A 23,386-nucleotide genomic window follows, 5' to 3' on the forward strand; every position below is an offset into this window, starting at 1 on the left:
TCATTTGCATTTGGAATAGGGAGCAGGTAGAGAGAGAGAGAGAGAGAGAGAGAGAAGGAAACTTAGCATGGGAATCAAGCGCCAAGGCCCTCCACCATCCACTTGTCCCATCTCTCTCTCTCTCTCTCTCTCTCTCTCTCTCTCTCTCTTTGTCCCTGTCTCTCTCAGGTGTGTCGGAATAATAGCTTTCATAGCTTGAGGGGCCACGTCCTTAACTTGTCTGTACATCACTCATAGACAATTTGACGTCTCCCCCTTGTTCAGTCTGTGTGGGAGTGTGGGGTAGAGGTGGTAGTGCTGGGATTGGGGAATGCGTGGGGGGGGGGGGGCAGAAGTGTGAGGATGATGGTGGGGGCAGAGTGCTGGGGGAGTGGGGGGTTGCATATGTTAGATGTCTATCATCAAAGAGAATTAACATCTCTTAATGGAGGCAAAAAGCACCCCTGGGCTCCAGAAGTAGGCAGAATGGAGAGGGGAGAGGGAGAGAAACAGGGGATGGTTTAACATTTATTTATTTTATTTATTTTTAGAAGGAAGGGTTCAGATCCTTTAATTCAGATTCCAGGGAGCTGGTGGACTTGGGAACCAGGGTGAGCTTAGCTGACATGTTCATTACGGGCTGTCCAGCTTATGTTTGCTTTGTGTGTGTGTATGTGTGTGTGTGGGGGGGGGGGGGGGGGGGTTGTTGTGCATCGAAGGCCCCTGGACAAGGTAAGCCTCCCCCAAGGTAAGCCTCCCCCATGGTGGGGGCTGCGCTAACACATGTGACCCAGTCAAGTGTGTGAGTGGTCAAGAGCCATGTCACGAATGTGAGTGTTCAGCAGCCAGCTCAAACACCACTGCAATGCACACACACACACACACACACACACACACACACACACCATCACAGCTCTGTTTCTTTTTGCCCCAAACATCATCATGAGGATGCATGACGATCAAGCAAAGCGAGACTGGGAGCCTCTCCAAAATAGCTTCCTGTAATCCCCCAAATTTAAAAGTGTAGAAATGCCTGTCTGACTATTTCTTTAAATTCTTTTTTGTAAGAGAGCAGTGCAGCTCTTTAAGCCCCCTCTAAGCCTTCTCCTCTTGAAGACTAAATGGTTCTTTAGGGACCTTATCTACAGTAGCGTGAACTGCCACACATTTTCTTAAAATCGGCACGCAAGTTTTTATCCATGTATCCATGTATCACCGTCCTTCCCTGAGCACTCGTCTTGCTCCCACCCCCTGTGTTCTCGCATTGTGATGCTGAATAGAAGTAGTTTATTGAAACGGCTCCTGTGTTATATGAGCAGTGATGCTAATCCCTCCACCCCTCCTCTCCCTCATCTTGTTGTGCTCTCATGGGAACAGTGTTGGCACCAGCCTTAATGTTTTATTGATTTATCGGAGGAGCCAAAATGATCTATTTATGCCTCACCTCGCATAAGAAATATGAGTTAGATGTGTTCTGGATGAGCGGGCCTGTTCTTCATGAAAATTCACACAGGGAGCGTTGTTTTTTTGTTGTTGTTCCTTGCTTGTTGTTTTGAAGATTTGGAGAACAGATTTAGGTGATGAGGACAGAAAATGTGTCTCATCTCTATACTCTCTGCCTCACACTTCCTCTCTTTCTTTCTCTCATTGGTTCTTTATCTTTCTCTATCGGTATATGCAAAGCAGATCTCTTGTTCTTTTCCAGACGCTTTGAGTTCAGTCTCTATTTTCTGCGTCCTCTCCTCGTGACCCCCCCCTTCTCCTTGCATCGACTCAAAAAGCTCGCCAACCCACCTGTCTCCCGATGACGTTTGACACACTGACGCGGTAAACAGGGAGCAGAATTGAATCCGAGCGTAGGAAGATCACTCGCGATCAAGACAAGTTCATTTTACAGCCAACCACCGCAGCCCAGCCTCTCCCTCCACCCTACTCTGTGCGCCTTGTTTTATTGTGTTTGCTACCGCTCCTCTTTAATTCCACCGCCTGTCAATCACCTTTCGTTATGCGAAAAACAATGTCCTCTTCACCACCTCAGAGCCGTCGCTAACGGGAGAGTAAAAAGTCCGACACTGTGGGCCGTTCGGTGCAGGGCGGGCGCGCTATTATCTGAACCTGCTATGTCAGGCCATGGCGACAGGCTGTGGCGCGAGCGCTTCATTTCACCACAAGAGAACAAGGCATCTAATTTGACTTAATTTGTGCAAAGCGGGTTAGCTAACCCCCACCGGCAGCTCGTCTCTAGAATAGGTTAATTGCATGGTTGTACCGGAGTGAAATTTAATATGGGCGTTTTAATTAACACAGAGGCTACGTTTGAAACGCGTCGATTAATATTAAGAGCGATAAGATTAAACTGTTTGGTTACAAGAAAAGAGCAGCATCGGTTAGGTGCCCCCCCCCCCTTATCCCCCCTGTAAAATAATTGAATACCTTCTAGCCAAACCTGAATGTGCAGATATTGCATAATTAAATGCATGCCACCAAACAGCGAAGTAATGATACTTGCTGTGCTGTGGTCTATGTGCTGAGTCTAAAGGAGAAGGCATACACCTTTCACAGAGGCTACTGATGCTATTGTAGAATGCTAATTAATACCATAATTAATAAACAGTAAAGTAGTTGTATATCACTTAGTGTATAGTCATTCATTATTTAGCTGAAATCATTTTAGTGACTGGATCAGGCACTTGCAAACACTTGCAACAGTCACCTACAAATCAGTTGCCTAATTTATGTATCAGTGCTATTTTTGGCATGAATACAGATTTGCTTCAGAACGCTCAGTCTAGATTATGTTCCAGGGTTGGGCGTGATGTTGGCAATGTGACTACTAGTGTTAATGGCAATGCAGCCATTGTCTGGCAGGCGAGGGAAAGCAGTAAAACACATTAATGTTTTATTTTGTCTCCTAATTATAGTGGTGTAGCTCCAGAGCCATGGACCACTACCTCTCCATTTCCCCATAATGCTCTCCCTCCGCTCCTGGAGCCAATCAACTCACTGGGCCGTGCAGCCATAATGACTCCCAATGTAAATATTTGCTGAGGGTCTACCTTCTAAAAGCATGGCCAGGCCAAGCCTTGTAGATGGAGACGTGGAAGCAACGCAGCTGCATCAGTTTAGTCTGTCCTCCCTCCCTCTATCGCTTCCAGTCACTTTCCTGTCCTCTGCACCTCTCCTCCTTCACTCCCTCACTTCCTCCTCCATTCCATCACTCTTTTCCTCTATCTCTTTCTCACTGTCTGCTTTTTTCTCTCTGTCTCCCACACACACACACACACACACACACACACACACACACACATACATCATACACACATACTCTCTCCGACGCTTGTCCCTGTCTTACCTCCCTTCCCTCTCTCCCACACCCACACACACACACACACACATATATATATATAAAGCCCTGTCTCGTTCTGTCCTCAGCCTGCATTGGTATTTATCAGGTTTGCAGTCACCGAGTTGCATCAGGGCTTTGCCTTTGTACTTGAAATAAGGAGCCAAGGCCTGGCAAATGCTGCACAAGAGATAGCTCCAAGAAAGAGAAAGAAACCATCTCTTGACACGGAATTAAAGGAAATAAATGGATGATGTGGTAAGAGCTTCACCAACATCCAGCACTCTCTTTGGTCTTGAGAGGTGCTTTTATTGCCATGCACATATGAGTGTATTTGAAGTGGTGAGTGGAGCTGAGGCCTGATGCGGCGGTGTGGGGGTGGTGGGGGGGGGGTTGTGAAAGATGAGGGGGAAGAGCTCAAATTGATCAAGGTAATGTAAATTGTGACAGAGCAAAATGTTCCCCTTGAAACACCTTGATGTGTTTCGGTGTTTCACGTTGTGCTCTCCTGACTCGCACCTCTGCTCAGATGAGCAAATGAGCCAATGAGCCATGTCTCCTCCTACAGCCCTCCCTTATGCCCTCTCTTCACTACACTATCTATCTATCTATCTATATATCTATCTATCTATCTATCTACATGTATCTATCTATATATCTATCTATCTATCTATCTATCTATATATCTATCTATCTATCTATCTATCTATCTACATGTATCTATCTATCTATATATCTATCTATCTATCTATCTACATGTATCTATCTATCTATCTATCTATCTATATATCTATCTATCTATCTATCTATCTATCTGTATATCTATCTACATGTATCTACAGTATCTATCTATCTATCTATCTATCTATCTATCTATCTACATGTATCTATCTATCTATCTATCTATCTATCTGTATATCTGTCTATCTATTTGTCCGTAAAATGTGTCTGTGTGTGTGTGTGTGTGTGTGTGTGTGTGCTTGTGAGCTTGTGTGTTTGGGTGCATGTTTCTGTTGTTTTGTCTGCTCCTAACTATCTGAGGCGTTGTTTAAGCGATCCATCATGCTGTCAATCAGTCCTCAGTTTGTGCTGCAGGACACCCTGAGCTGTCATGCGCTTCCCTTCCCCTGCTGTGCCTCGTATGCTCTGTTCACATCATGTGGGCTCATGCACAGAGCAAAAAAAACAAGAGGAACAGTGACAAAAACAAAGAATGGAAAAGATGAGGCCGCCACAACTTGCCATTATGATAAGACGCTCAATTCAAATACCGACTCGCTGGCGGTCAACTTTGTTGTCACATTAGCGATGATGAGCCGACTTGCTGTTTTTTTTATTTTTGGCTAATTTGTTTGTTTGTTTTTTGCTCCCTTTGTGTACTGATGTCGCCTGCAAAGAGTGGGTGTTGTGACAAAAGAGGGGGAAAAAGCTTGTGGAGATAGACAGAACAGGCTAATTACAAAATCCCTCCCTTTCTGAACCCTGACACAGGTCAGTTAGCAAACTGCTGTACACAGCACACAGGGTGATTATTATCATGATAAAATGCTCAAGCTAAGACCAGGTGTGGTTTTCCTCACCTCTGATACCAAATAAAGCTTGTATCAGGCTGCGCACTCCTATTAAACAAAAAAAAGAGACATTTGTCATGCTCACGTCTCAATCTAAAAGGCACATTCTAATGGGACTGTCGCCCACCTGTCGTGTCTTGGCATCCGCTGATGGATTTGACGTATCAAGATGAGACAGCCCGCGTCTAGACTTCATAATGACAAGTTCACCTTGTCTTCACCAGCTTGTCATTTTTTTTGGTGACATGTTTTGTGTACAGGGTCCTGTTGGAAGAGAAGAGAGAGGAAGGGGAGGAAGATATTGATTCCCAGTAGAATGTGAAACGTCTGCGTTAGAAAAATAGGCCTGTGCGCCTTTGAATGAATGTATTACTGTAAGTGAGCTGCTATGAGAATGCGGCTTGCTGATATATACAGTATCTGGCATATTTTATTATTATTATTATTTTTTCATTTATTCAGTTATTCATTTATGTATGTGTTTTGCCTCTGAGCACATTTCCATGTGTGTCAGGTAGGCAATGGGTTGAATGGCCTGAAAGTGAATGGGCTGAGGAAGTGAGGAATTGCTGCCTGCGATATGCGAAGGCTTTTCCTTTGGCTCGACTTCTTCCAATCCCACAGACCCTCCATCTATTTTACTCAGTGAAAATGGCGAATTTCTTTAGCCTTTCATGAGCTGCTGAAAGCCTCAGTAGCCTGCTTTAAATTTCTCATCAGTTAGACTAAGTACGTCTTCAAAAGGAGCTGGCACAAAAAAAGAGAGAGGGCTTCAGCAGACTGGGCTTTCGTGGACATGACAAAGAGCAGAGCAGAGAGAGAGCGATACCTGGCCCAACAGGTACCGACACACACACACACACACACACACACACACACACACACACACACACACACACACAGCCTCACCTGTAGACAGTCTATCATAAGGTCAATAATCACACAATAAAGTGGAACTAGCAGGGAGTATAGTGAACAGGAGTTTATATATTTGGGGTTAAGTGACCTTAAGAAATTGGAAGAAGTGGTCAACTCTCCCTTGATGAAAAGGCCTTGTCATTGGTGATCTGTAGCTGCCACTCATGCTCAGCCATGCCACTCATGCTATTCAGTTCCCCCTTAAAGGCCCCGGTCCTTATCCTCCCCCTTATCAATTCATAACACACGCTTTCTTTTACGGTTTCGGTTAATTAAAGTCATCCCGAGGAACTCTTCAATCGATCGGCCGCTCCACTCGTACACTTTCAGAGGGCTGCCGTTCGTCCTCTCCGAAGGCCACGGCAGCGGCCTCGTTAAGCGTTTATTTTTCCCCGATAAGGATTGGAAGCAGATAACAGGCTGACCTCGGTGGCTTGGCTCAATGGCACTTGAAGAGGAGATAAATCCCTCTCTCTCTCTCTTTCTCTATCTCTCTCGCTATTTTTTTTTTGGGGGGGGGGTTGTCTCTGCGGCTTAAATGTGTATTTTTCTATATTATTTTGTGTTAAGCTCAGTGTCCTTGGCAGATTCGGAGCATAACAATGACATGTGGGCTTTGTGGCGCTCAGATGCTGCAGTAGGAAGAGGCTTGCTTTTCACGGGCATTGCATCCATTGTTGCTTTTGTCAAATTAGAGGAAGCCATCACAAGTGTCCCATTATTTTCCATAATAACGAGTGTATTGTTGCCTCGTAGGTCTTTTATTTGCATGTGTGTGTTTGTGTGCATGCTCTCACAGTGTGTCAACTTGTGTGCATCCATGTACATCTTGAATGTGTGTGTGTGTGTGTGTGTGTGTGTGTGTGTGTGTGTGTGTGTGTGTGTGTTCCTGTGACCTGTGTGCTGACCGGAGTCCTTCGCTTGTTTATTCAGAGGCAATATTAGTGCCATAAATCACGGTTGCTCCAGGTGAACACTGCTAAAGTGGGAGCACCGCTGGGCCCCCATACTGGGCAGATCAGTGCTAATGGAACTGCTTTGACTTTGTGGGGCCTGGGGGGGGGGGGGGCAAGTATGGGGTATTCATCATGGGGGGGGGGGGCAAGTGTGGGGGATAAATAGAGCTGGTTGGACTAGAGGCCACTGTGAGTAGGGGAGTAGGTGAGTGGGGGGTCCCTGTGGGTGAGTCTGAATGAGGACCCCACGGAGCAGAGAGGCTCAGCCATTGATCACAGCAGCTGCCCGGTTGAGACGCATCAAAAGATGGCTGGCGCTGACCTCATGCTGGCCTCCTCCAAGGCTGTGGGAGGCGGAGGGCACGTCACGTGGGTCGTGTAATCATGTCTGATGGAGCCTGCCAGAGTGTGGTTGGTTTGGAGGGGCAATTGCTGTTTGTTTGTGCACAACCCTATGATGTCTTAAGTGTTGGATGTCCAGTCCCCCCTACAGACTTTTCGTACGGTAGATCAGTCAGGAGCACTTTAGTTGAAAGAAAGTCTTTATCTCAATTTGTAATGAGTCTTTGGCCGTATGGTTCTGTTCTGGGACCTCTCTGCTCTTCTATGTGCAGGCAGTATATGGGAAGCCAAAGGCATTGGGAGCAGCAGCAACCCACAGCCCCCCCCACCCCACCCCAACCCCTTCCACCATAGGATACAGAACAGGCATCAATATCAATGACAACATCACATTGGTTAATGAATGATGAAAGGAGGAGTTGGGGTGGAGATGGGTTGCAAAATGGCTTGCAGGGGAAGCAGCATGAATAGGTTGGGTGACGTCATATAAGGTGGCCCAAGCAGACGTAGCTAATTATAAAAGGTGTGGCAGGGGATCATCTGAGCCATCACTTGGTTGAGATTGTTGAATCTGTGGCCTGCCTGAGCTAATCCTCAATTTGTGGGTGTGGAATATGAATGGAGGTCACCATTAAAGGGTCTCATGATTACCAAGTAAGACGAGGTTTCTGAAAATGCAAGTCAAGGAATAGAATTTGAGTATGTCACCATCACCGTCACCGTATGTCACTGTCAATGGTGAACTTGAGTGTCTTGATGGCATGGCGTTGCTGCAGTATGTGTTCAGTGTTTCCCACAGAATAGAATTCCATTTGTGGTGGTTGTTTTGCAGAATTAACTTGAATGCAACAGTTAAACGAATTAGCACAGCTGGTTATGGTGCTAACCAGATTTAAGCACAATTTAGTACAACCTTGAAAATCATTGTGTGGTGGTCAATGTTGATATTGTGGTGGGCCGCCACAAACAAGTAAATGTATGGGAAACACTGGTGTTAAGCCATAGAGACATGCCAAAGACAGCAACAGCAGCTGAGGTCAGAAGGCCAGCATTCTAAAGGACAGCAAAGGTGAGAGATTTCTCAGTGTCACCGCTTCACCTCCACCTCACTGTGACGCCCACTCACTCCCCCCCGGAGTAAGTGAAAAAATAACCCCCCCCCCCCCGTAGGGCTGACCTCTTCCGCTCTGGTCAGCCCGGGAGTGAGAGGAAGACAGCGAGTGCTGTGGGCCAAGTTCTCCAGGATCGTATCCCGAGGGCACCTTCCACAGTTGCCTTGACGGCGCGTTGCCATGCCGACCAGCTGTCAGCAATTTGTCCTCTTCTCGCGCCTGGCCGTCGTAGATGGTCCTAATGTGGGTTTATGGATTTATGACGGGCTGCTGAAACCGAGTGGGCTGTCTGGCTGGCACCAAGAGAAAGAAGTAATCTGTGGTTGGAGCACAGTGTCAGACAGTCCCATCACTTTGACACGGATAATTGTTGCAACTTATTTTTGGTAAAGTGCCATGTATTTTGTCTGTCTGTGCACTCAGGTAATATCCCTAATTACAGTAGCTGATTTAGTGGCTGAAGAGTTGAGCTAAAGAGGATCAGCTGGTTTAGTGCATAGTGCCTTGATATCCATCATGCCTTAATATCCAAGCTGTATCCTCCCTGGATGCCAGAATTTCACAGATCATGTCTACCAACATTGGAGATTTGTTTGGAAGAACCTTGGACAGGGGAGAAAACGACAAGCATTGTGAAAAATCTGCTTTCTGGAGTAGATTAGCACAAGATGCATTTTGTGCACTTAACACAGGTGTTCCCTAATGAGCTCATCTATCTGGCTGAAGAGTAGTGCTAATTAGAATGAGCAGTTTTACAGGATGGCTGGAGCGATGTGGTAGGACAGTTGAGGCATGACTTCAGCACAGTCTGGAGTGATGTGGTAGGACAGTTGAGGCAGGACTTCAGCACAGTCTGGAGTGATGTGGTAGGACAGTTGATGCATGACTTCAGCACAGTCTGGAGTGATGTGGTAGGACAGTTGAGGCAGGACTTCAGCACAGTCTGGAGTGATGTGGTAGGACAGTTGAGGCAGGACTTCAGCACAGTCTGGAGCGATGTGGTACAGTTGAGGCAGGACTTCAGCACAGTCAGCAGACGTGCCCACAGTTTTAGAACAGACTTGAGTCTACCCCTCACATTTTCATGATTTGGAACCCTAATTTAACAGTGATGTTGATGTTTTTATCAATTCAGATGTTTCTTAGTGTTTAATGACACCCTTTTCTGTGATGTGATCAAGGCAAAACATTTATTTGTGGTTTATTTCACACATATATTTGTCTCATTAATAGTCAGAGTATCTTCTATCTATCTTACGATTCATAATATATAACTTTTGACATAATCAGATTCCAGACATATTACTCTTGATATGTCTCCAAAGGATAAGCCTGTAACAACCAATGAAGTCTTTCAGCGTCATTGTCAGGCATATTGCATATTTTAAGTGTTGTTGAAGACGGGTCAAACATGATTTAATGAGCATGTATTTACCATCTCCTAACTGAAGAACCTTTACTTTGATCTCTTGTAAAGGCTGATGAAGCCATTGTGTGTGTTCTATTTTTCCTCATTCTTATTTGCTTCTCTATATTAAATTCTCTCTGTATTTTGTCTTGTCTGTGTAGAATATGAGCTGTGCTCTACTGTGCTGGGCTGTATACTGTAGCTCTGGAATGGCAAACAGACTGCACCATCCTCCTGGGATGACTGAATTATGAATGAAGCCACACTTGCAGCCATCTTTGTATCGGTTTATTCTTTGTTATGTTTTTCTTTTTCTGCCCCCTCCATCTCCCCACCATGCCTGGCTACCTAGTGCTGTGAGTCCAGTCGTGGCATGGTGCATTTGTGTCTGTAGGTGTGGATGGGCTCTTGTCATCAGCTCCCAAACTGTGGGAGTGTTGGGGCTAGTCTCTTGAAATTGGCCTTCTCGTGTGGATGGACCCCCCCTTGTTCATTTCTCTCTCTCTCTCTCTCTCTCCCTCTCTCACTTACTGTCTCACTCTCTCACTTTCTCACTTCCTCTCTTCACCTCCCTCCCTCCCCCTCCTTGTTCTCTATTTCATTCGGGGGGTTTTTGAAACCTCCCAACTTCCCTGAGAGTCTTGACTGCCTGGAGTGAAGGCTCGGCGCTGCATACATTCACAGGCTCTCTCCAGCACACCTCCGCCATCACGGAGATCCCAGAGAGCATAGCGGCTGACAACTTGAGCAGAAAAAAGAGGAGCGAAGAAAATGGGGGAGAGAAAAAGTGCAGAGAGCTTTCATTCCATCCAGTAACAACAAAGAAAGTGTCAAAGCTACTCCTGGGGAAAAAAAGCATGTGGAGGACAAAGGATTGGCGTTTGTAAAGCTTGCGCGGTTATAGATTGGTATGCGGGTATGCGTGCATGTGTGCGTGCGTGCGTGCGTGCGTGCATGCGTGCGTGCGCGTGCGTGTGTGTGTGTGTGTGCTTGTGTGTGTGTGTGTTGCTAGGAGGCTTTTATGGGCTCCAGAGTCTTTGGGCTCACCTTCAGGTGGCATGGTGGCAGACAGGCAAGATGCCACATTGTCCTCAAAGCAGAAGTAGTAGGATCATCTCAGACATTTTTATTTCTTTTCCCAAACGGCACCGTAAAGCTAACTGGCTTCTCCTGTCTCTCTCTCTCTCTCTCCCTCTCTCTCTCTCTCTGTTTGTCTCTCTCTCTCTCTTTCTATGTCTCTCTCTCTCTCTCTCTCTCTCTCTCTCGCGCTCACCCGCCGCACGTCACGCTCTCATCCCTCCACTTACCCCGTGCCCTCAACCACCAGGCCGGGCAGATGGTGGATCAAGCTGTTCCCTCCCAAGGTTTACCCCCAGACACGACGGCACGCTCCGAGAAATTGTCCAAGTCTGAAAGTTTCAGATATAAAATTATACGAGCCAGTGCGTGCGTGCGTGCGTGCGTGTTGTGTTTTAACCTCGTCCATTACTCCAGCTGATGTTTTGCACTAGCACTATTACCTCTAAAAGCACCATTACTGAGACATCCTCCGCCGTAACAATTACAACCTCCATCCCCCTCCCACCTCCCCAGAGTTTCTATTATCACACGAGCAGGGAAATAACTGACTATGGAAATCATAAGCAAAGTTTATATTATTTTGCCCAAAGCCATTCGTCACATTACATTAGGCACCATCAATCATTCCGGGGCTGCCGCGTGGCGCAAATGACTAATGAAACGAAAGACTGTGCTCTCGGTAGACTACAACAATGCTCTCGGTAATTGGGCCTATTTCTCCTGCTCCGGACTCGGAACCGTTGGTCATAAGGGAAGGCGTTCAATCAAGTCTCGCCTCTCTGGTCTTCCTCCAGGGAAACGTACATTAGCAGCAAATATTTATTTTTTATAAAATTACTTGAGGTGTGAAACAAAGATGTATCGCAAAGATTAAATCAAAGCCAAGTCCACTGAGTTTTGACATTAGCACGTGTTATCTTTTGAAGCCACTGGTGGGAATTGGGGGGAAAGGATCTGTGGTTCTAATAACATAACACAGGAAACATGCCTACTGATGCATGGAGCGTTGTATTAACTATGATGGAGAACAGTGATGGTGTTGTTTCCTCATCCTACTCCTCCTCCTCTCCTCCTTGTTGTGCTCTTCCGGAATATTCTGTCGGATTTCTGCCTTCTCAGTCATGGCTCAGCACTGCGGCGCGCTGGACCACATCAAACGTGTTTGTCCTGCTTTCAATCCCTCTGAGCTGCAGCCATGCTGAAAGCCCAGGAGATAACACTCCACCAGATAAAAGCACACACACACACACTACCTATTACACACACACACACACACACACACACACACACACACACATGCATACACACACAGACACACACAGACACACACACACACACACACACACACACACACACACACACAGAAAACATACACACACTTTCTCTCACAAACACACATACACAGAGAAAACATACACACACTTTCTCTCACAAACACACACACACACATGCACAGCACGGTATGAGTAGAGAGCATACACATGGAGTTGTGTGTTTGCTTGGAAACTTGTGTGTGATAAGATCTCTCTCCCAACTACAACAACAGAGACGTTGGTGTTGAAGTGACTCTACAGTATGTGTGTGGGGGTTGCTATGGGAAACTGTGCTGTATTTTAGCAACAGTCGCGTTCCAGTCTGTCTCTCGGCTGCTGGCCTAGACTGTTCACATCTGTTCTGGCCATGGACACACACAGCTCCCGGTATGTGTGCTGGCTAACAGGCCTTCCACAGGAGAACCATTAGATCACCTGACGGTGGGGAGACCTGATGGCACTGATTGGTGCTGTGTGTTGTTTTCTCTCTTTTGGAAGAAGGAGACAAAACTGTTTGTTCTTTCTGGGCTTGTTTAGTCTGTCTGTGCTATAGCCAAGTTCTTGGTACTGATATCATTGCATCATATGTTTACTTATTGGAGAATTCCAAAGCTTTGTCCTTTGCTAGCTTTACTATGCAAAAGAAGAAGTCTTTGGGTTATCTGATTCTGATGTACCATTTGATAACAACCTTATTTTTGCTTTGATACTTAAAGCTCTCATCTTAACATTCACATGGCAGATTGAAGACAGTTTTATTAATACAGAGGTCCAGTGTTGTACATCACTGCAGCTGTCCTTGTCAGTCTTGACAGGATTAATATCTTTAGAATTGAGGATGTTTAATAAAGACAGAAACGCCAGCCTGGTGCATGTCAGCCTTGCTCTGTCCCAATAGCACCGACATTGATATGCAACTCAAGATGATCTGGCAACATGTTTTTTCCACCTGTTTCTTCTTGTATTATGTTGTTGTGCCAAGACACATTCTTCCTGTGAGGAGCAGATGGAGGAGTTCTTTCCTTGAAATGAGGAAGGCTTCTCCGCCTGTTACAGGACTTTTCTCTCGCTCAGGCTCAGATGAGAGCAAGTTTCTCAACTCTTTTACCTCCCCCCAGGGCGCTTCAGCATATTTGAGACTCAGGGGGGGAGAGAGGGGGGGGGGGTTGCCTTTCCTCACATACTGCAGCCTTGCTCTCATTTAGGTGAAAGGCATGGGCTGTGGTAGTCATGCATATGTTTTCATGTTTATTTAAAAGATGCACTGTTCTCACCCTTCTTTATATTCCATATTTATGGGAAATAAACAGAATTAAGAAAACTAATTTGGTGTGGGGAGCAGGACGAAATAGCATAATATAATGAAAAGATAGGTGTAATCAATGCATAGCCGAATACAAGCTTATAAACAGTACTGACATATAGACACAAGGGCTGTAAAAGGCCACTGATTGACTGGCATACTATAATGTATTTCCGAAGGGCATAGTGTTAGTTCAAAACAAATATCTAATATATATATATGCCGTTCCTCAATGCTTAGAGCGTCTCCACATTTAAGGATACATATATGAGGTTGACCTCACCGGCTGTCTTGAATAATAAACATCTCAGGATGTTTATCTGCCGCTTCACCTAATGGAGTTTTTTAATGAAGTTTTTGCACCAGACGGAAATTCCATTAAAGATCCTCAAACTGTGGCGTGTTTAGTCCCTATAATGAATTCATGTGCAAAACACTGGCTGCAAAAGCTTTCAGCGTCCATTAAAGGCAGTCCATTTGGTGCTTAATTACCATCCACCTTGCTTTTTACTGTCTCTACCAATATTGTGACCCCCCCCCAGAAAAAAAAAAAAAAAAAAAAAACCCTACCACTTAGCACCATGGTAGTATGTTGGGGATGTTGATTTCTGTTTGCGGTAGCTATGACTTGCCTTGCTTCCCTTCTTCCTTCTCTCCCTCTCTCTCTCTCTCTCTCTCTCTCTCTTCTCTCTCTCTTCTCTCTTGTTCCCATAGATTGGATCCCAGTCTTAGGCAGCTCTTATTTCATTAAATGAAGTAAATACCTGTTTCTCACTCGTAGGGATTTACTGAGTGTGCCCTTGCAGAGCCAATCGGATACGTTAGGAGATTGTTTTTTTTTTCCGGGGTACGTATGTGGTGACTGAAGGATGTCCTCGTGTGCTCAGCAAATGTGCTGAATGGGATAATTGGCTCCCTGGGGGGACTGGCTGAATGTGGGTTCCTGCAAGCCGTGAAATGGGGGAGTCGGGGTGGGGGGTTGGCGAAACAAAAAACAACATCTGCAGAAGGGGAGGAATCAGGGGAGATGTCTTTAACAATTCTCCAACCTGCATTGAGTTTCAGGTCGAGGCAGGGTACCAAGGTTGTTGAAAGAAGTATCAAAATGAATGCCATCAAGTGGTGTTTTTCATTAAAGAAAAGAATTGTGGCAAGGTAATTTGGGATTTCTCTATCGAGACTGGAGGAATGAAGCAGGTGTTTTTGTGTGTGTGTGTGTGTGTGCCTGTGTGTTGGCATGGCCGTTGGAATCCCTGGCAGAAGTTAACGCTTGAGTGGTTGCCAGGATGCAGGTGCTGTGGTTTGGTGGTATGGGGGGGGGGGGGGGGTTGCTAAGGCACAGGAGGTAGGCATCGGTGATGTGCCAGGCATCTGTTAGGGGTAGCTGCTCTGGCCATGGTAAAGGGAGTTAGTTATGCAGGTTTACACCAGCCACAACAATACTGCACCTCATTGATGTAAGGCTACTTCATTTGTAGTTTTACGAGGGGCAGATGTGGTGTGGTGATATTGGGTGGAAAAAAAAAGAAAACACGCTCATGTCCAGTGCTTGGGGGCAAAAAAAAAAAAATCATGAAAGGTAAGAAGATTCTGAGATTCCAGGGCCGGCTCTTGTCTCCCAGACCACAATAGCATATTGTCTCTCGCCTCTCAGAGCGCGTGGACAGATGGGCTTTTTACGGAGCCAACCAGATGTTCCGATGAGTTGGAGATGAAATGATATACCTGGGAGAGGAGAGGAAGTAATAAAGGCTGCATCTGGCTCCACACCCAGAGCGGGGTCTCCAGCGAGTACCGCAGCGCAGTCGCCTGCCACACATGTGCAGCTCGCCCTGCTCTTATCATATTGATTTGTCAAGCGGCTTTCTTTGATCTCTTCATCATGTTTACTGCGTTTGTGTGTGTGTCTGTGTGTGCGTTGGAGAGGGGGGCATTTTGGATGCATTCTGGATGTGTAAATCCAGTTGTGTCTGAGGCCTGACCTGAATAAAGTAAGATGTATCCTGGAGAAATTGACACCCTCTGACCTGTTTTGGAGGTATGTGTGTGTGTGTGTGTGTGTGTGCAGTGAGGTATATTTTGTTTTGTATGCATCACCATTGTTGAATAATTTGTGGTGGGTGGCCTAATGAGATGGTCAGTGGTTTGCGGTTCCTCCCCTGCCCAATTTTGGATGACCTTCTCCTGCATGTGTTTGTCAAATTAACATTGACGAAAGGCTCTTCGATTTTTCCTCCCCCCACCCCCTTCTGTCGCTTCGCCTGGATTTCGCTTTGTTCCTCGGCCTTGTGGGTTTCATGTTTAATGCATGAGGATTGCCCAGACTTTACTCAATTCTGGCCCTGGTGCTGCTTTTGCCTGGAGAGAGAGAGTGTGTGTGTGTGTGTGTGTGTGTGTGTCTGTGTGTGTTTGTGTGTGTGTGTGTGTGTGTGTGTGTGTGTGTGTGTGTGTGTGTGTGTGTGCGTGTGCTTGTGTACGTATGTGTGCGTGTGTGTTTGTGGTGGAGGACTGCGGAGGTGAAAGCCTGATCTCAGCTGCAGGAGCCCTGCAGGCCAAGCTCTTAGTATTACGCAGGGTCAACCCAACTGAGCCCAGGATCTTCTGTGGGGTGATGTATTAAAGTACCACGGTAGAATCGTAAGGGTTCAAGGTCATCTCTTTTGTCCATGCAGAGCAGTGGAGTGTGTTTGGGGTTGGGAGTTTGGATTTTGTTAGGGGTTTGTAATAGGCTAATGGGCCTAGTGTTGTCTTAGCTTATTATTCAGTATTATTATTATTATTCATAATTTATCTGACACTCCAGAGCGGCTTACAATGAAATACTACTGAACTGACCACTTGACCACCACCACCCTTATTTGATGTTCCGTACTTCTCTTTTGTCTATGTCTTTGCAGCGGGGGCTACATACATCTTTGGGAAAGGAGGCGGCCTCATCACCTACACGTGGCCCAACAACGAGAGGCCAAGCACACGGACTGACCGGCTGGCCGTCGGCTTCAGCACCACCATCAAAGACGGGATACTGGTCCGCATCGACAGCGCCCCGCGACTGGGAGACTACATCATGCTCCACATCGTAAGTCACAGCCTCGTCTCTAGATTTATTATCTGTGTCTGTAACTGTGTGTACAAGGTTGTCAGCGGTTGTAGCATAGAACCTCAAAGAACTATGACTCATTGAAACACTTAACTAACTTTGTGTGTGTGGAGCAATTGTCAGTGTGATGATTAAATTCAATGGTATCAGGATGACCTTTCAGATTGAGGTCTCTTGTTAAAAATTGTAATTAATCACTGAAATATCTCACTACATATGATTAAAGTTAGGGGAGGCAATTGTCAGTGGCTTTAGGTATAATATTAGCTCATGATTAACTAATTAATGTTGTTCTCATGAAAGAATGTAGCACTGACCTTAACCTTAAGCCTGATCTGAACCCTGAATTGAAGTATGTCTTTGATGAACATACTCTATACTTACAAAAGAATTGCAAATAAAGTAACTGAACAAAAATAGAAGTGCGCAAAACCAAAGGCTAGTGCACTGCACACAGCAGGCCTGCCCTCATTCGCAAATCTTCTCCATTTCTTAGATTCATTTTTCACCTTTATGTGGCAAGTCTGCCACATCCTAATAGCAAGGCATCTGGAAAATAAAATACTTCTTTTTGTTCAAACGGGCAACAGAATGAACTTCTTATCAGGTACTGCACGTAGTCCTGTGTGGTGGTGCAGGTGAGAGTGCTGATAGGCGGGGGGAAATGGGCTGTTTGGAAGAAATTGAACAATTGCGGCAGCAGAGCTGGGACTTTTAAAGAAGTCTGTTGCGGTGTGATGATGTGCTAACACTAGGCTGCCATCTGGTCTGTGAATAGAAACCCGCGACATCCGTATCTATTTAGTTTAACCAATCCTGCAGCAAGAGGGAGATAGACTGGGGGGAAGGGGGTAGTGTGACATTCGATATTCCACTTCTCTATGTATGTCTATTTTAGTATTATACTTCTGCCAGAATTCAAGTATCAGCTCTGTCAGATTAATTAAATCATCTTCTGAAAAGTCAAATAAAAATCTCAGTTGTTTTCATCAACAGTTGTGCTGTATTTCTCATTTAAACTGAATTCAGGCATTAATGCTTGAAGCATGGCTGAATCTTTTAAAACGTGACATCTACCAGGCAAATGCATCCAGCGACCATCATCACCAGGCCAAAGAGGAATCACAGTAGACTTATCCATGTTTACAGACACCGAGAAACCCACCATCAGTTTCGTCAATAGCCAGTCGATCCCTAAAAGAGAGCTTTCAGACGATACAGATTAGATTGCGTCAATAACAATGTTTCATTGGCAAAGAAATTGGTCATCTGAACTGAAGTTGATGATGGAGGGGAATCAAAGTACATCGGATATTAATGTCGGGGACCTTTTATCGAGATGATTCGGTATTGATTTCTGCTAAGCTCCAAGCCTTGTTCTGTTTCGGTCTTATCACAAACCAACTCTTGGCTCCCATCCAACGTTGTCATAGGAGATGGTTTGGGTAATTAATCATTATAGTTGCTCATTATATGTGGGGAATAAATGGTTTCACATTTATTTTTTTTGAAATTCCGGAGAGCTTAGCATTAATTATTTGTCTTCTCCATTAGCTATATCTAGGTTCGGAGTTGTTTTTTAGTCATTTACATAATCATCTAATCAACTTTATTTTGCTTTTTAACTAAGTAGCAGGATTGATTTGAATGTCAAAACAATTAGATGCTTTGGCACACGCATGGCTAGTTTTGTGTTAGCACACATAATTGTCTTATTCCACCCATAAACTCCGGATGACTCTTCATCTTCGCTTGTTTTCTTCTTCCTGATTTTCAACAATCATTTTGAGGTCCCACTAGAATCAATGAAAAAGCAGCCACACAGTGAAAGTGCATTTAATGAGTTCTCTGTGTTTTAGAGGTGAGCCAATGAAGCATTGTGCTGAGTTGCACACACTCTCTAGAACAAAATAAATAAAAAAGAGAGAAAGGCTACAAAAGGAATGGAAGAGGAGAAGATTTATTTTATTATTTATTATTATTTATTTATTTTTTTAAAAGAAAAGTGCTGCCATCTCAGGTGTACACCCATTCAAACCCTGAGATTAAAGCTTTTCTCTACGGTTGGGTGGACAAGGTGTGTTGTGGACGTTGAGTGTATGTGTGAGTGTATGACTATGTAAATATATAGCTCAGCCGGTTGCTGTGAGCACATCAGGGGATGGGAGGGTGTTGCCGGAGCAGTTGGCTTATCCATGATTCACACGCAGTCGCTCACTAGAGAGTGCATTGCTCTAGGTGACAATTACTCCAGATGAGCCATGCCTCTGCCGCTTTCCCTTAGTCAGGCCTTAACATGAGAGACACAGAGAGTGCAGAGTGCCATTCGCCCCTCAGCATTGTCATATCAGAGGCAGCGGGCATCTGCTGTCACCCAAGCTTTAGCTGAGGTTGCGGGGTTTTTTTTTGTTTTGTTTTTTGTTTTTTTGTAAATGCTGAATATGTTGAGCTGTTTCTCTCTGTGTGTGTGTGTGTGTGTGTGTGTGTGTGTGTGTGTGTGTGTGTGTGCATGTGTTTGTGTGCATGTGTGTGTTTGTCTGTGTGTGTGTGTGTGTGTGTGTGTGTGTGTGTGTGTGTGTGTGTGTGTGCATGTGTTTGTGTGCATGTGTGTGTTTGTCTGTGTATTTGTGTGTGTGTGTGTGTGTGTGTGTGTGTTCATGTGTGTGTGCATGTGTGTGTTTGTCTGTGTATTTGTGTGTGTGTGTGTGCATGTGTTTGTGTGCATGTGTGTGTTTGTCTGTGTATTTGTGTGTGTGCGTGTGTTTGTGTGCATGTGTGTGTGTGTGTGTGTGTGTGTGTAAGAGTGAGTGCATTTTTCTCACTCCATACTATGCTATGACACAATGACGTTTCATTTCAAAAACCGTAGAGCCAGCTTTCACTTAGCTGTGCATTAGTGTAACCTGGTTAGTATCCATCTCACAGGCCTTTCATATCGTTGTTGTACATCTCTTCTAGAATGGCAATTAGGTTAGGGGTGCGAAAGAGATGAAAGCATAATCGATTTCCTTCTTTCTATGCTCTCTTATCCTTTCATCTATCTTTGGAAATTAATATCTTTCAGGCCTCTGTCCTGGAGACACCTCTCTGCATCTTTGGATCATGCTTATCTGATATGTGATGGTTGTATAGCATTATAGCAAATATCTGCTGCAATATTTTTGTGCTACCATACAGCAAGTCCTGTGAGCACGTTAGTGAAGTTTTAGTTTGTCATAGATGCACAGGGAATATGCACAATCCTCAGGCTTGTGGCATTCTATTAGAGGTTTTTTTGTTTTATTTAGAGGGCTAATAGGCCAGTATCTTCACGCTGTGGCGGCTGCACAGTGAATCCTATCACCCGCTTTAAGCTTCCTCACTTTAATTTAGAGAGGTTGGGAGGAGGAAAAAAGGTATGGTTTCTAGGTAATTGAAATCCCATTTTGAGACAAGCGAATGTAGTGGGGTGTGAGGGAGAAATGAAACGAGTGCAAGGTAAATATTGCATCCGTGGCCCACCATGAATATATCTCCCTGACATTCCTGTTACAAATATGAGATTTGCTCCCTGTTTCATACGTGGGGCTTTTGGGGCATGCTATCCATTTGGGGAGAGAGCATTTTTGTTATATTTTTATAGTTTGGAGACCGGGCATGCATGAGGTAGAATAGGATTATGATTGTCATGATGGATGGTTCTAAATTGCAGTGGACCCAGTGGTTTTGCATTTTACTTTAAGGGAATGAAACTGTGTTTGTGAAATGCACTCAGTGGGTAGAATAGTCTAGTCTGATAACACCATTGTGCAGTATTGGTGGATTGTGACACATTTTTCATATTTTGTCAGGCTACTATGTCCCACAAGGTATATACTATCATTGGCAAATGTATTGTTGTGGCCATTTTTCTGAGTCAGTCTGGAGTTAAATCTATTCTATCCCCTCTGCAGCGAGTGTATTGTCCCTTTTTGAAGAATACATTAGCCTGTAATATCACTTGGCCATAGTCCTAAAGTGTGGAAAAGCATTTTAAACTGAGGAATCATCTTTGTTATAAGGCTATAATATCATTGTTGTTGCATCACCCATGCGGTGAAAGAGAAGTTGCGGCCGGCAAAGGATCGGGTGGAGTTGCTTTTCCTCTGATGATTTATTTACAGCGTTTCACGGCAGATCGGGCCATGACATTTAAATAGACTGGACAACTGAGGAGGGACACAGTGCTGTGCATAAAGTATCTGGTGCAGGGGCCTTCAGCTCTCAGAGAAAGAGAGAGGAGCTTTCACAGTGTGTTGTGCTGGCAAGCTCTGATGACAATGGAGATATTCCAGCATCAGGTGGAGGAGGCAGGATGAGCGATCAGTCACCTTGCAACAGCCCCCACGGGCACGGAGTGAGATGATTGCACTGTTGTTCGCACTTCAGAAGAGGAGCGCTGGCAAGGAGAGGCAAGTAATAGCTGATAGCATTAGACAAACAGAGCGGCATAATCACACTATGCCCCGCAGCAGAAGTCCAAGTCAACTTCCTTGACATGTGTTTCATGTCATGAGAGAGGGAGAATAACGAGAAATTCAAACCAAAGCACCCTCCACCCCCACCCCTCTCTGACTGATTCATCATTGAGCTGCCTTTCGGGTGCGGTGACATTAAACAGATGCTATCATGATCAACAGAGACATGCAGGAGCCTATTAAACTATCTTCTTAGCTTTAATCTCTACAGATCGATCTTGCATCACTGCTGAGGTTTTATGTATTCAGGAGGCAGTTGCCTAAATTCACTTTTTTTCTGCTATGTCTGAGTGCTTATTACATGCATTAAGTGTGCATAATTGTAGTGTTTGAGAGTTTGATATTCGAATTCTCCATAGGTCTGGGTGTTCTGTGTTTTTAAACAGTTAGTTAATGTGTTCCGAGGAGAGCCCACATTCTGCATCTCGCCTCCTCCTTGGGCTAATTTTGACAGAAGGCAGTAACCCCCCGTGTGAGTGCAAGCTCATTAAAAAGTGATGGAGAGTGTGCGCGAGAACACCAAGGTCCTCCGTGCCTTATCACCTCCACTCCTACTAACACCGTCACTTTGTCACCAGCTCTCTGTCTTCACCCACAACTCTCTCTCTTTCTCTCTCTCTCTCTCTCTCTCCATCGCTTACTTCCTCTCTGTTGCATTAGAGAGACGGCTAGATAAATAAATATAACGGAGAAGAGAAGCACTTTTAGCAAATTGGCTGCGTCTCGGATTATCGACAAGAAAGGATGATGAATTGTAGTTGCTCAAGTGATAAACTTCAACATTAGAAAATAAATCTACTGGAAGTGGGAAAAAAAATCTATCTGCTGCTTTCAATATCAGCGGTAGACCGAGAGATTGGCTCCCTGCGAATGTATTCATTTAGGATTAGGCACCTGCTGGCGAAAGCAGCAAGAAGTTTCTTTCGTTCGTTTTTCACTCACTGAAGAAGAGAGAGAGAGTGGGAAAAAGCAGGCAAAGGAGATCAAATGAAAAGAAAAAGTCTCCCAGACATAACAAAAAAATGTCTCTGAGTACTTTTGTGTTTTCACTGATTTGCCACACTTTTTAAATTTCACTTAAAAGGAAGTCAGTGAACAGCTGTGTTGTTGCTCTAACTGCAGATTAGATTCGAGGAGGGCTTGGTGCCTAGGAGCACAATTGTGAATAAGAGATTGACAAGCCCAATATCACACATGTTGATCACAAATTAACCACTGAGCTAATTAATTAGTGTCAAAATATCAACAAAAACCTTTAAATTGGGAGCTGCTTATTAAACTGAACATGTGTCCCTATGCCCCCTCTGAAGCAATAGCAATTACATCACCATCACTATTATAACATGACATGGCCGTTTAAGTTAACATTTGCTTTCGTACCCTACTCACACTGTGATTCTATACAAAAATCAGCACTTCCATTTCACAATACTTGTAATTAGTTCAGTGTCTGTATGTGTGCCACACTTGTACAGAGTACATGCCAACTGTTGACCCCAGCCTCATATATCTGTCTTTTATCATTTAATAAATGCCCTGTTTCCTGTCAAGTTTCCAATGACTGACACCCACACAGCTGGGTTTTTTTTCCCCCTTTCCCGCAAAAAGCCAGATTATATCTATATAAAGCCAAGCTGGAGACAGTGTACTGATTGGTTTGGAGAATCGACCAATAAAAGGTTGCAGACCCCTTTACCTCAGTGGAACATATCGAATTGAGAAACTCATGAACTCCCGACTCTCCCGGAGTGCACACGTGGCCTTTGACATGCCCCAAGGTCGACCCCCCCGCCCACACACACACACACACACACACACACATACACACACTGGTCACTGGTGGCCACTCTGACTGACCATCCATTATCGTATGACTCACCAAGTTCAGGTGACCGATATGAACATGCCCAACATCAATAACTACATGGACTCAAGTCACCTAATGACTTGACGGACATTAGAGACAGAGAGCGAGATGGAGGTCTCTGTGCCTGGGAGGCCAGCTGGTGCATAGGGGGGGCAATGAGACGGGAACGAGAGTGGGAGCCGTGGCACTAAACTTAACTCCTCATATTTTATTTAGACACACTGCACTCACTGCCCCATGCTCCTCATTCTTGTCCCTGTCAAACGAAAAGTCCCCCACCCCCCACCACCACCACCACCACCACTCTCTACGCGGAGATAGACACGGCTCACGGTGATCTTTTGACTGGGAATCATGACGGCAGAGCCTCGGTATCAGTAGGGTGCTTCCGAGGTGACAGCCATTCATCTTCTGACTACACTGCATGAAGCTGCGGCCTGATTGACATAAGTAGAGGACTTATTGCAGCTGCTCCTCCAGAAATGATGGCAAGCGCTTTGGGACATATCACATGAATGCATATGAAACCGTCCCTTTGAAATCACTTTGAAATCCTACAAGTGATATTTTTTTTTCCATCCAGTTGAACATGTCGGTT

At 45.0% G+C, this 23,386-nt stretch overlaps 1 protein-coding gene across 46 annotated transcripts in view; it reads left to right on the plus strand.

Moving 5' to 3' along the window:
* Positions 1-23,386, plus strand: part of nrxn3b (neurexin 3b) — a 281,812-nt gene that overhangs the window by 210,399 nt on the left and 48,027 nt on the right. For all 46 annotated transcript variants that reach the window (XM_076272035.1, XM_076272011.1, XM_076272014.1 and 43 more), the window contains one exon: positions 16,223-16,404. In XM_076272035.1, the coding sequence (XP_076128150.1) occupies positions 16,223-16,404 (182 nt within the window). The remainder of the gene's footprint in view (positions 1-16,222; positions 16,405-23,386) is intronic.

Source organism: Alosa pseudoharengus, unplaced genomic scaffold, assembly GCF_046254945.1.
Source record: "Alosa pseudoharengus isolate Yale_2024_CS ecotype anadromous, Long Island Sound unplaced genomic scaffold, YU_APseudo_1.1 YU_APseudo_1.1_scf_7, whole genome shotgun sequence".
In the NCBI taxonomy this organism is placed as follows: domain Eukaryota; kingdom Metazoa; phylum Chordata; class Actinopteri; order Clupeiformes; family Clupeidae; genus Alosa; species Alosa pseudoharengus.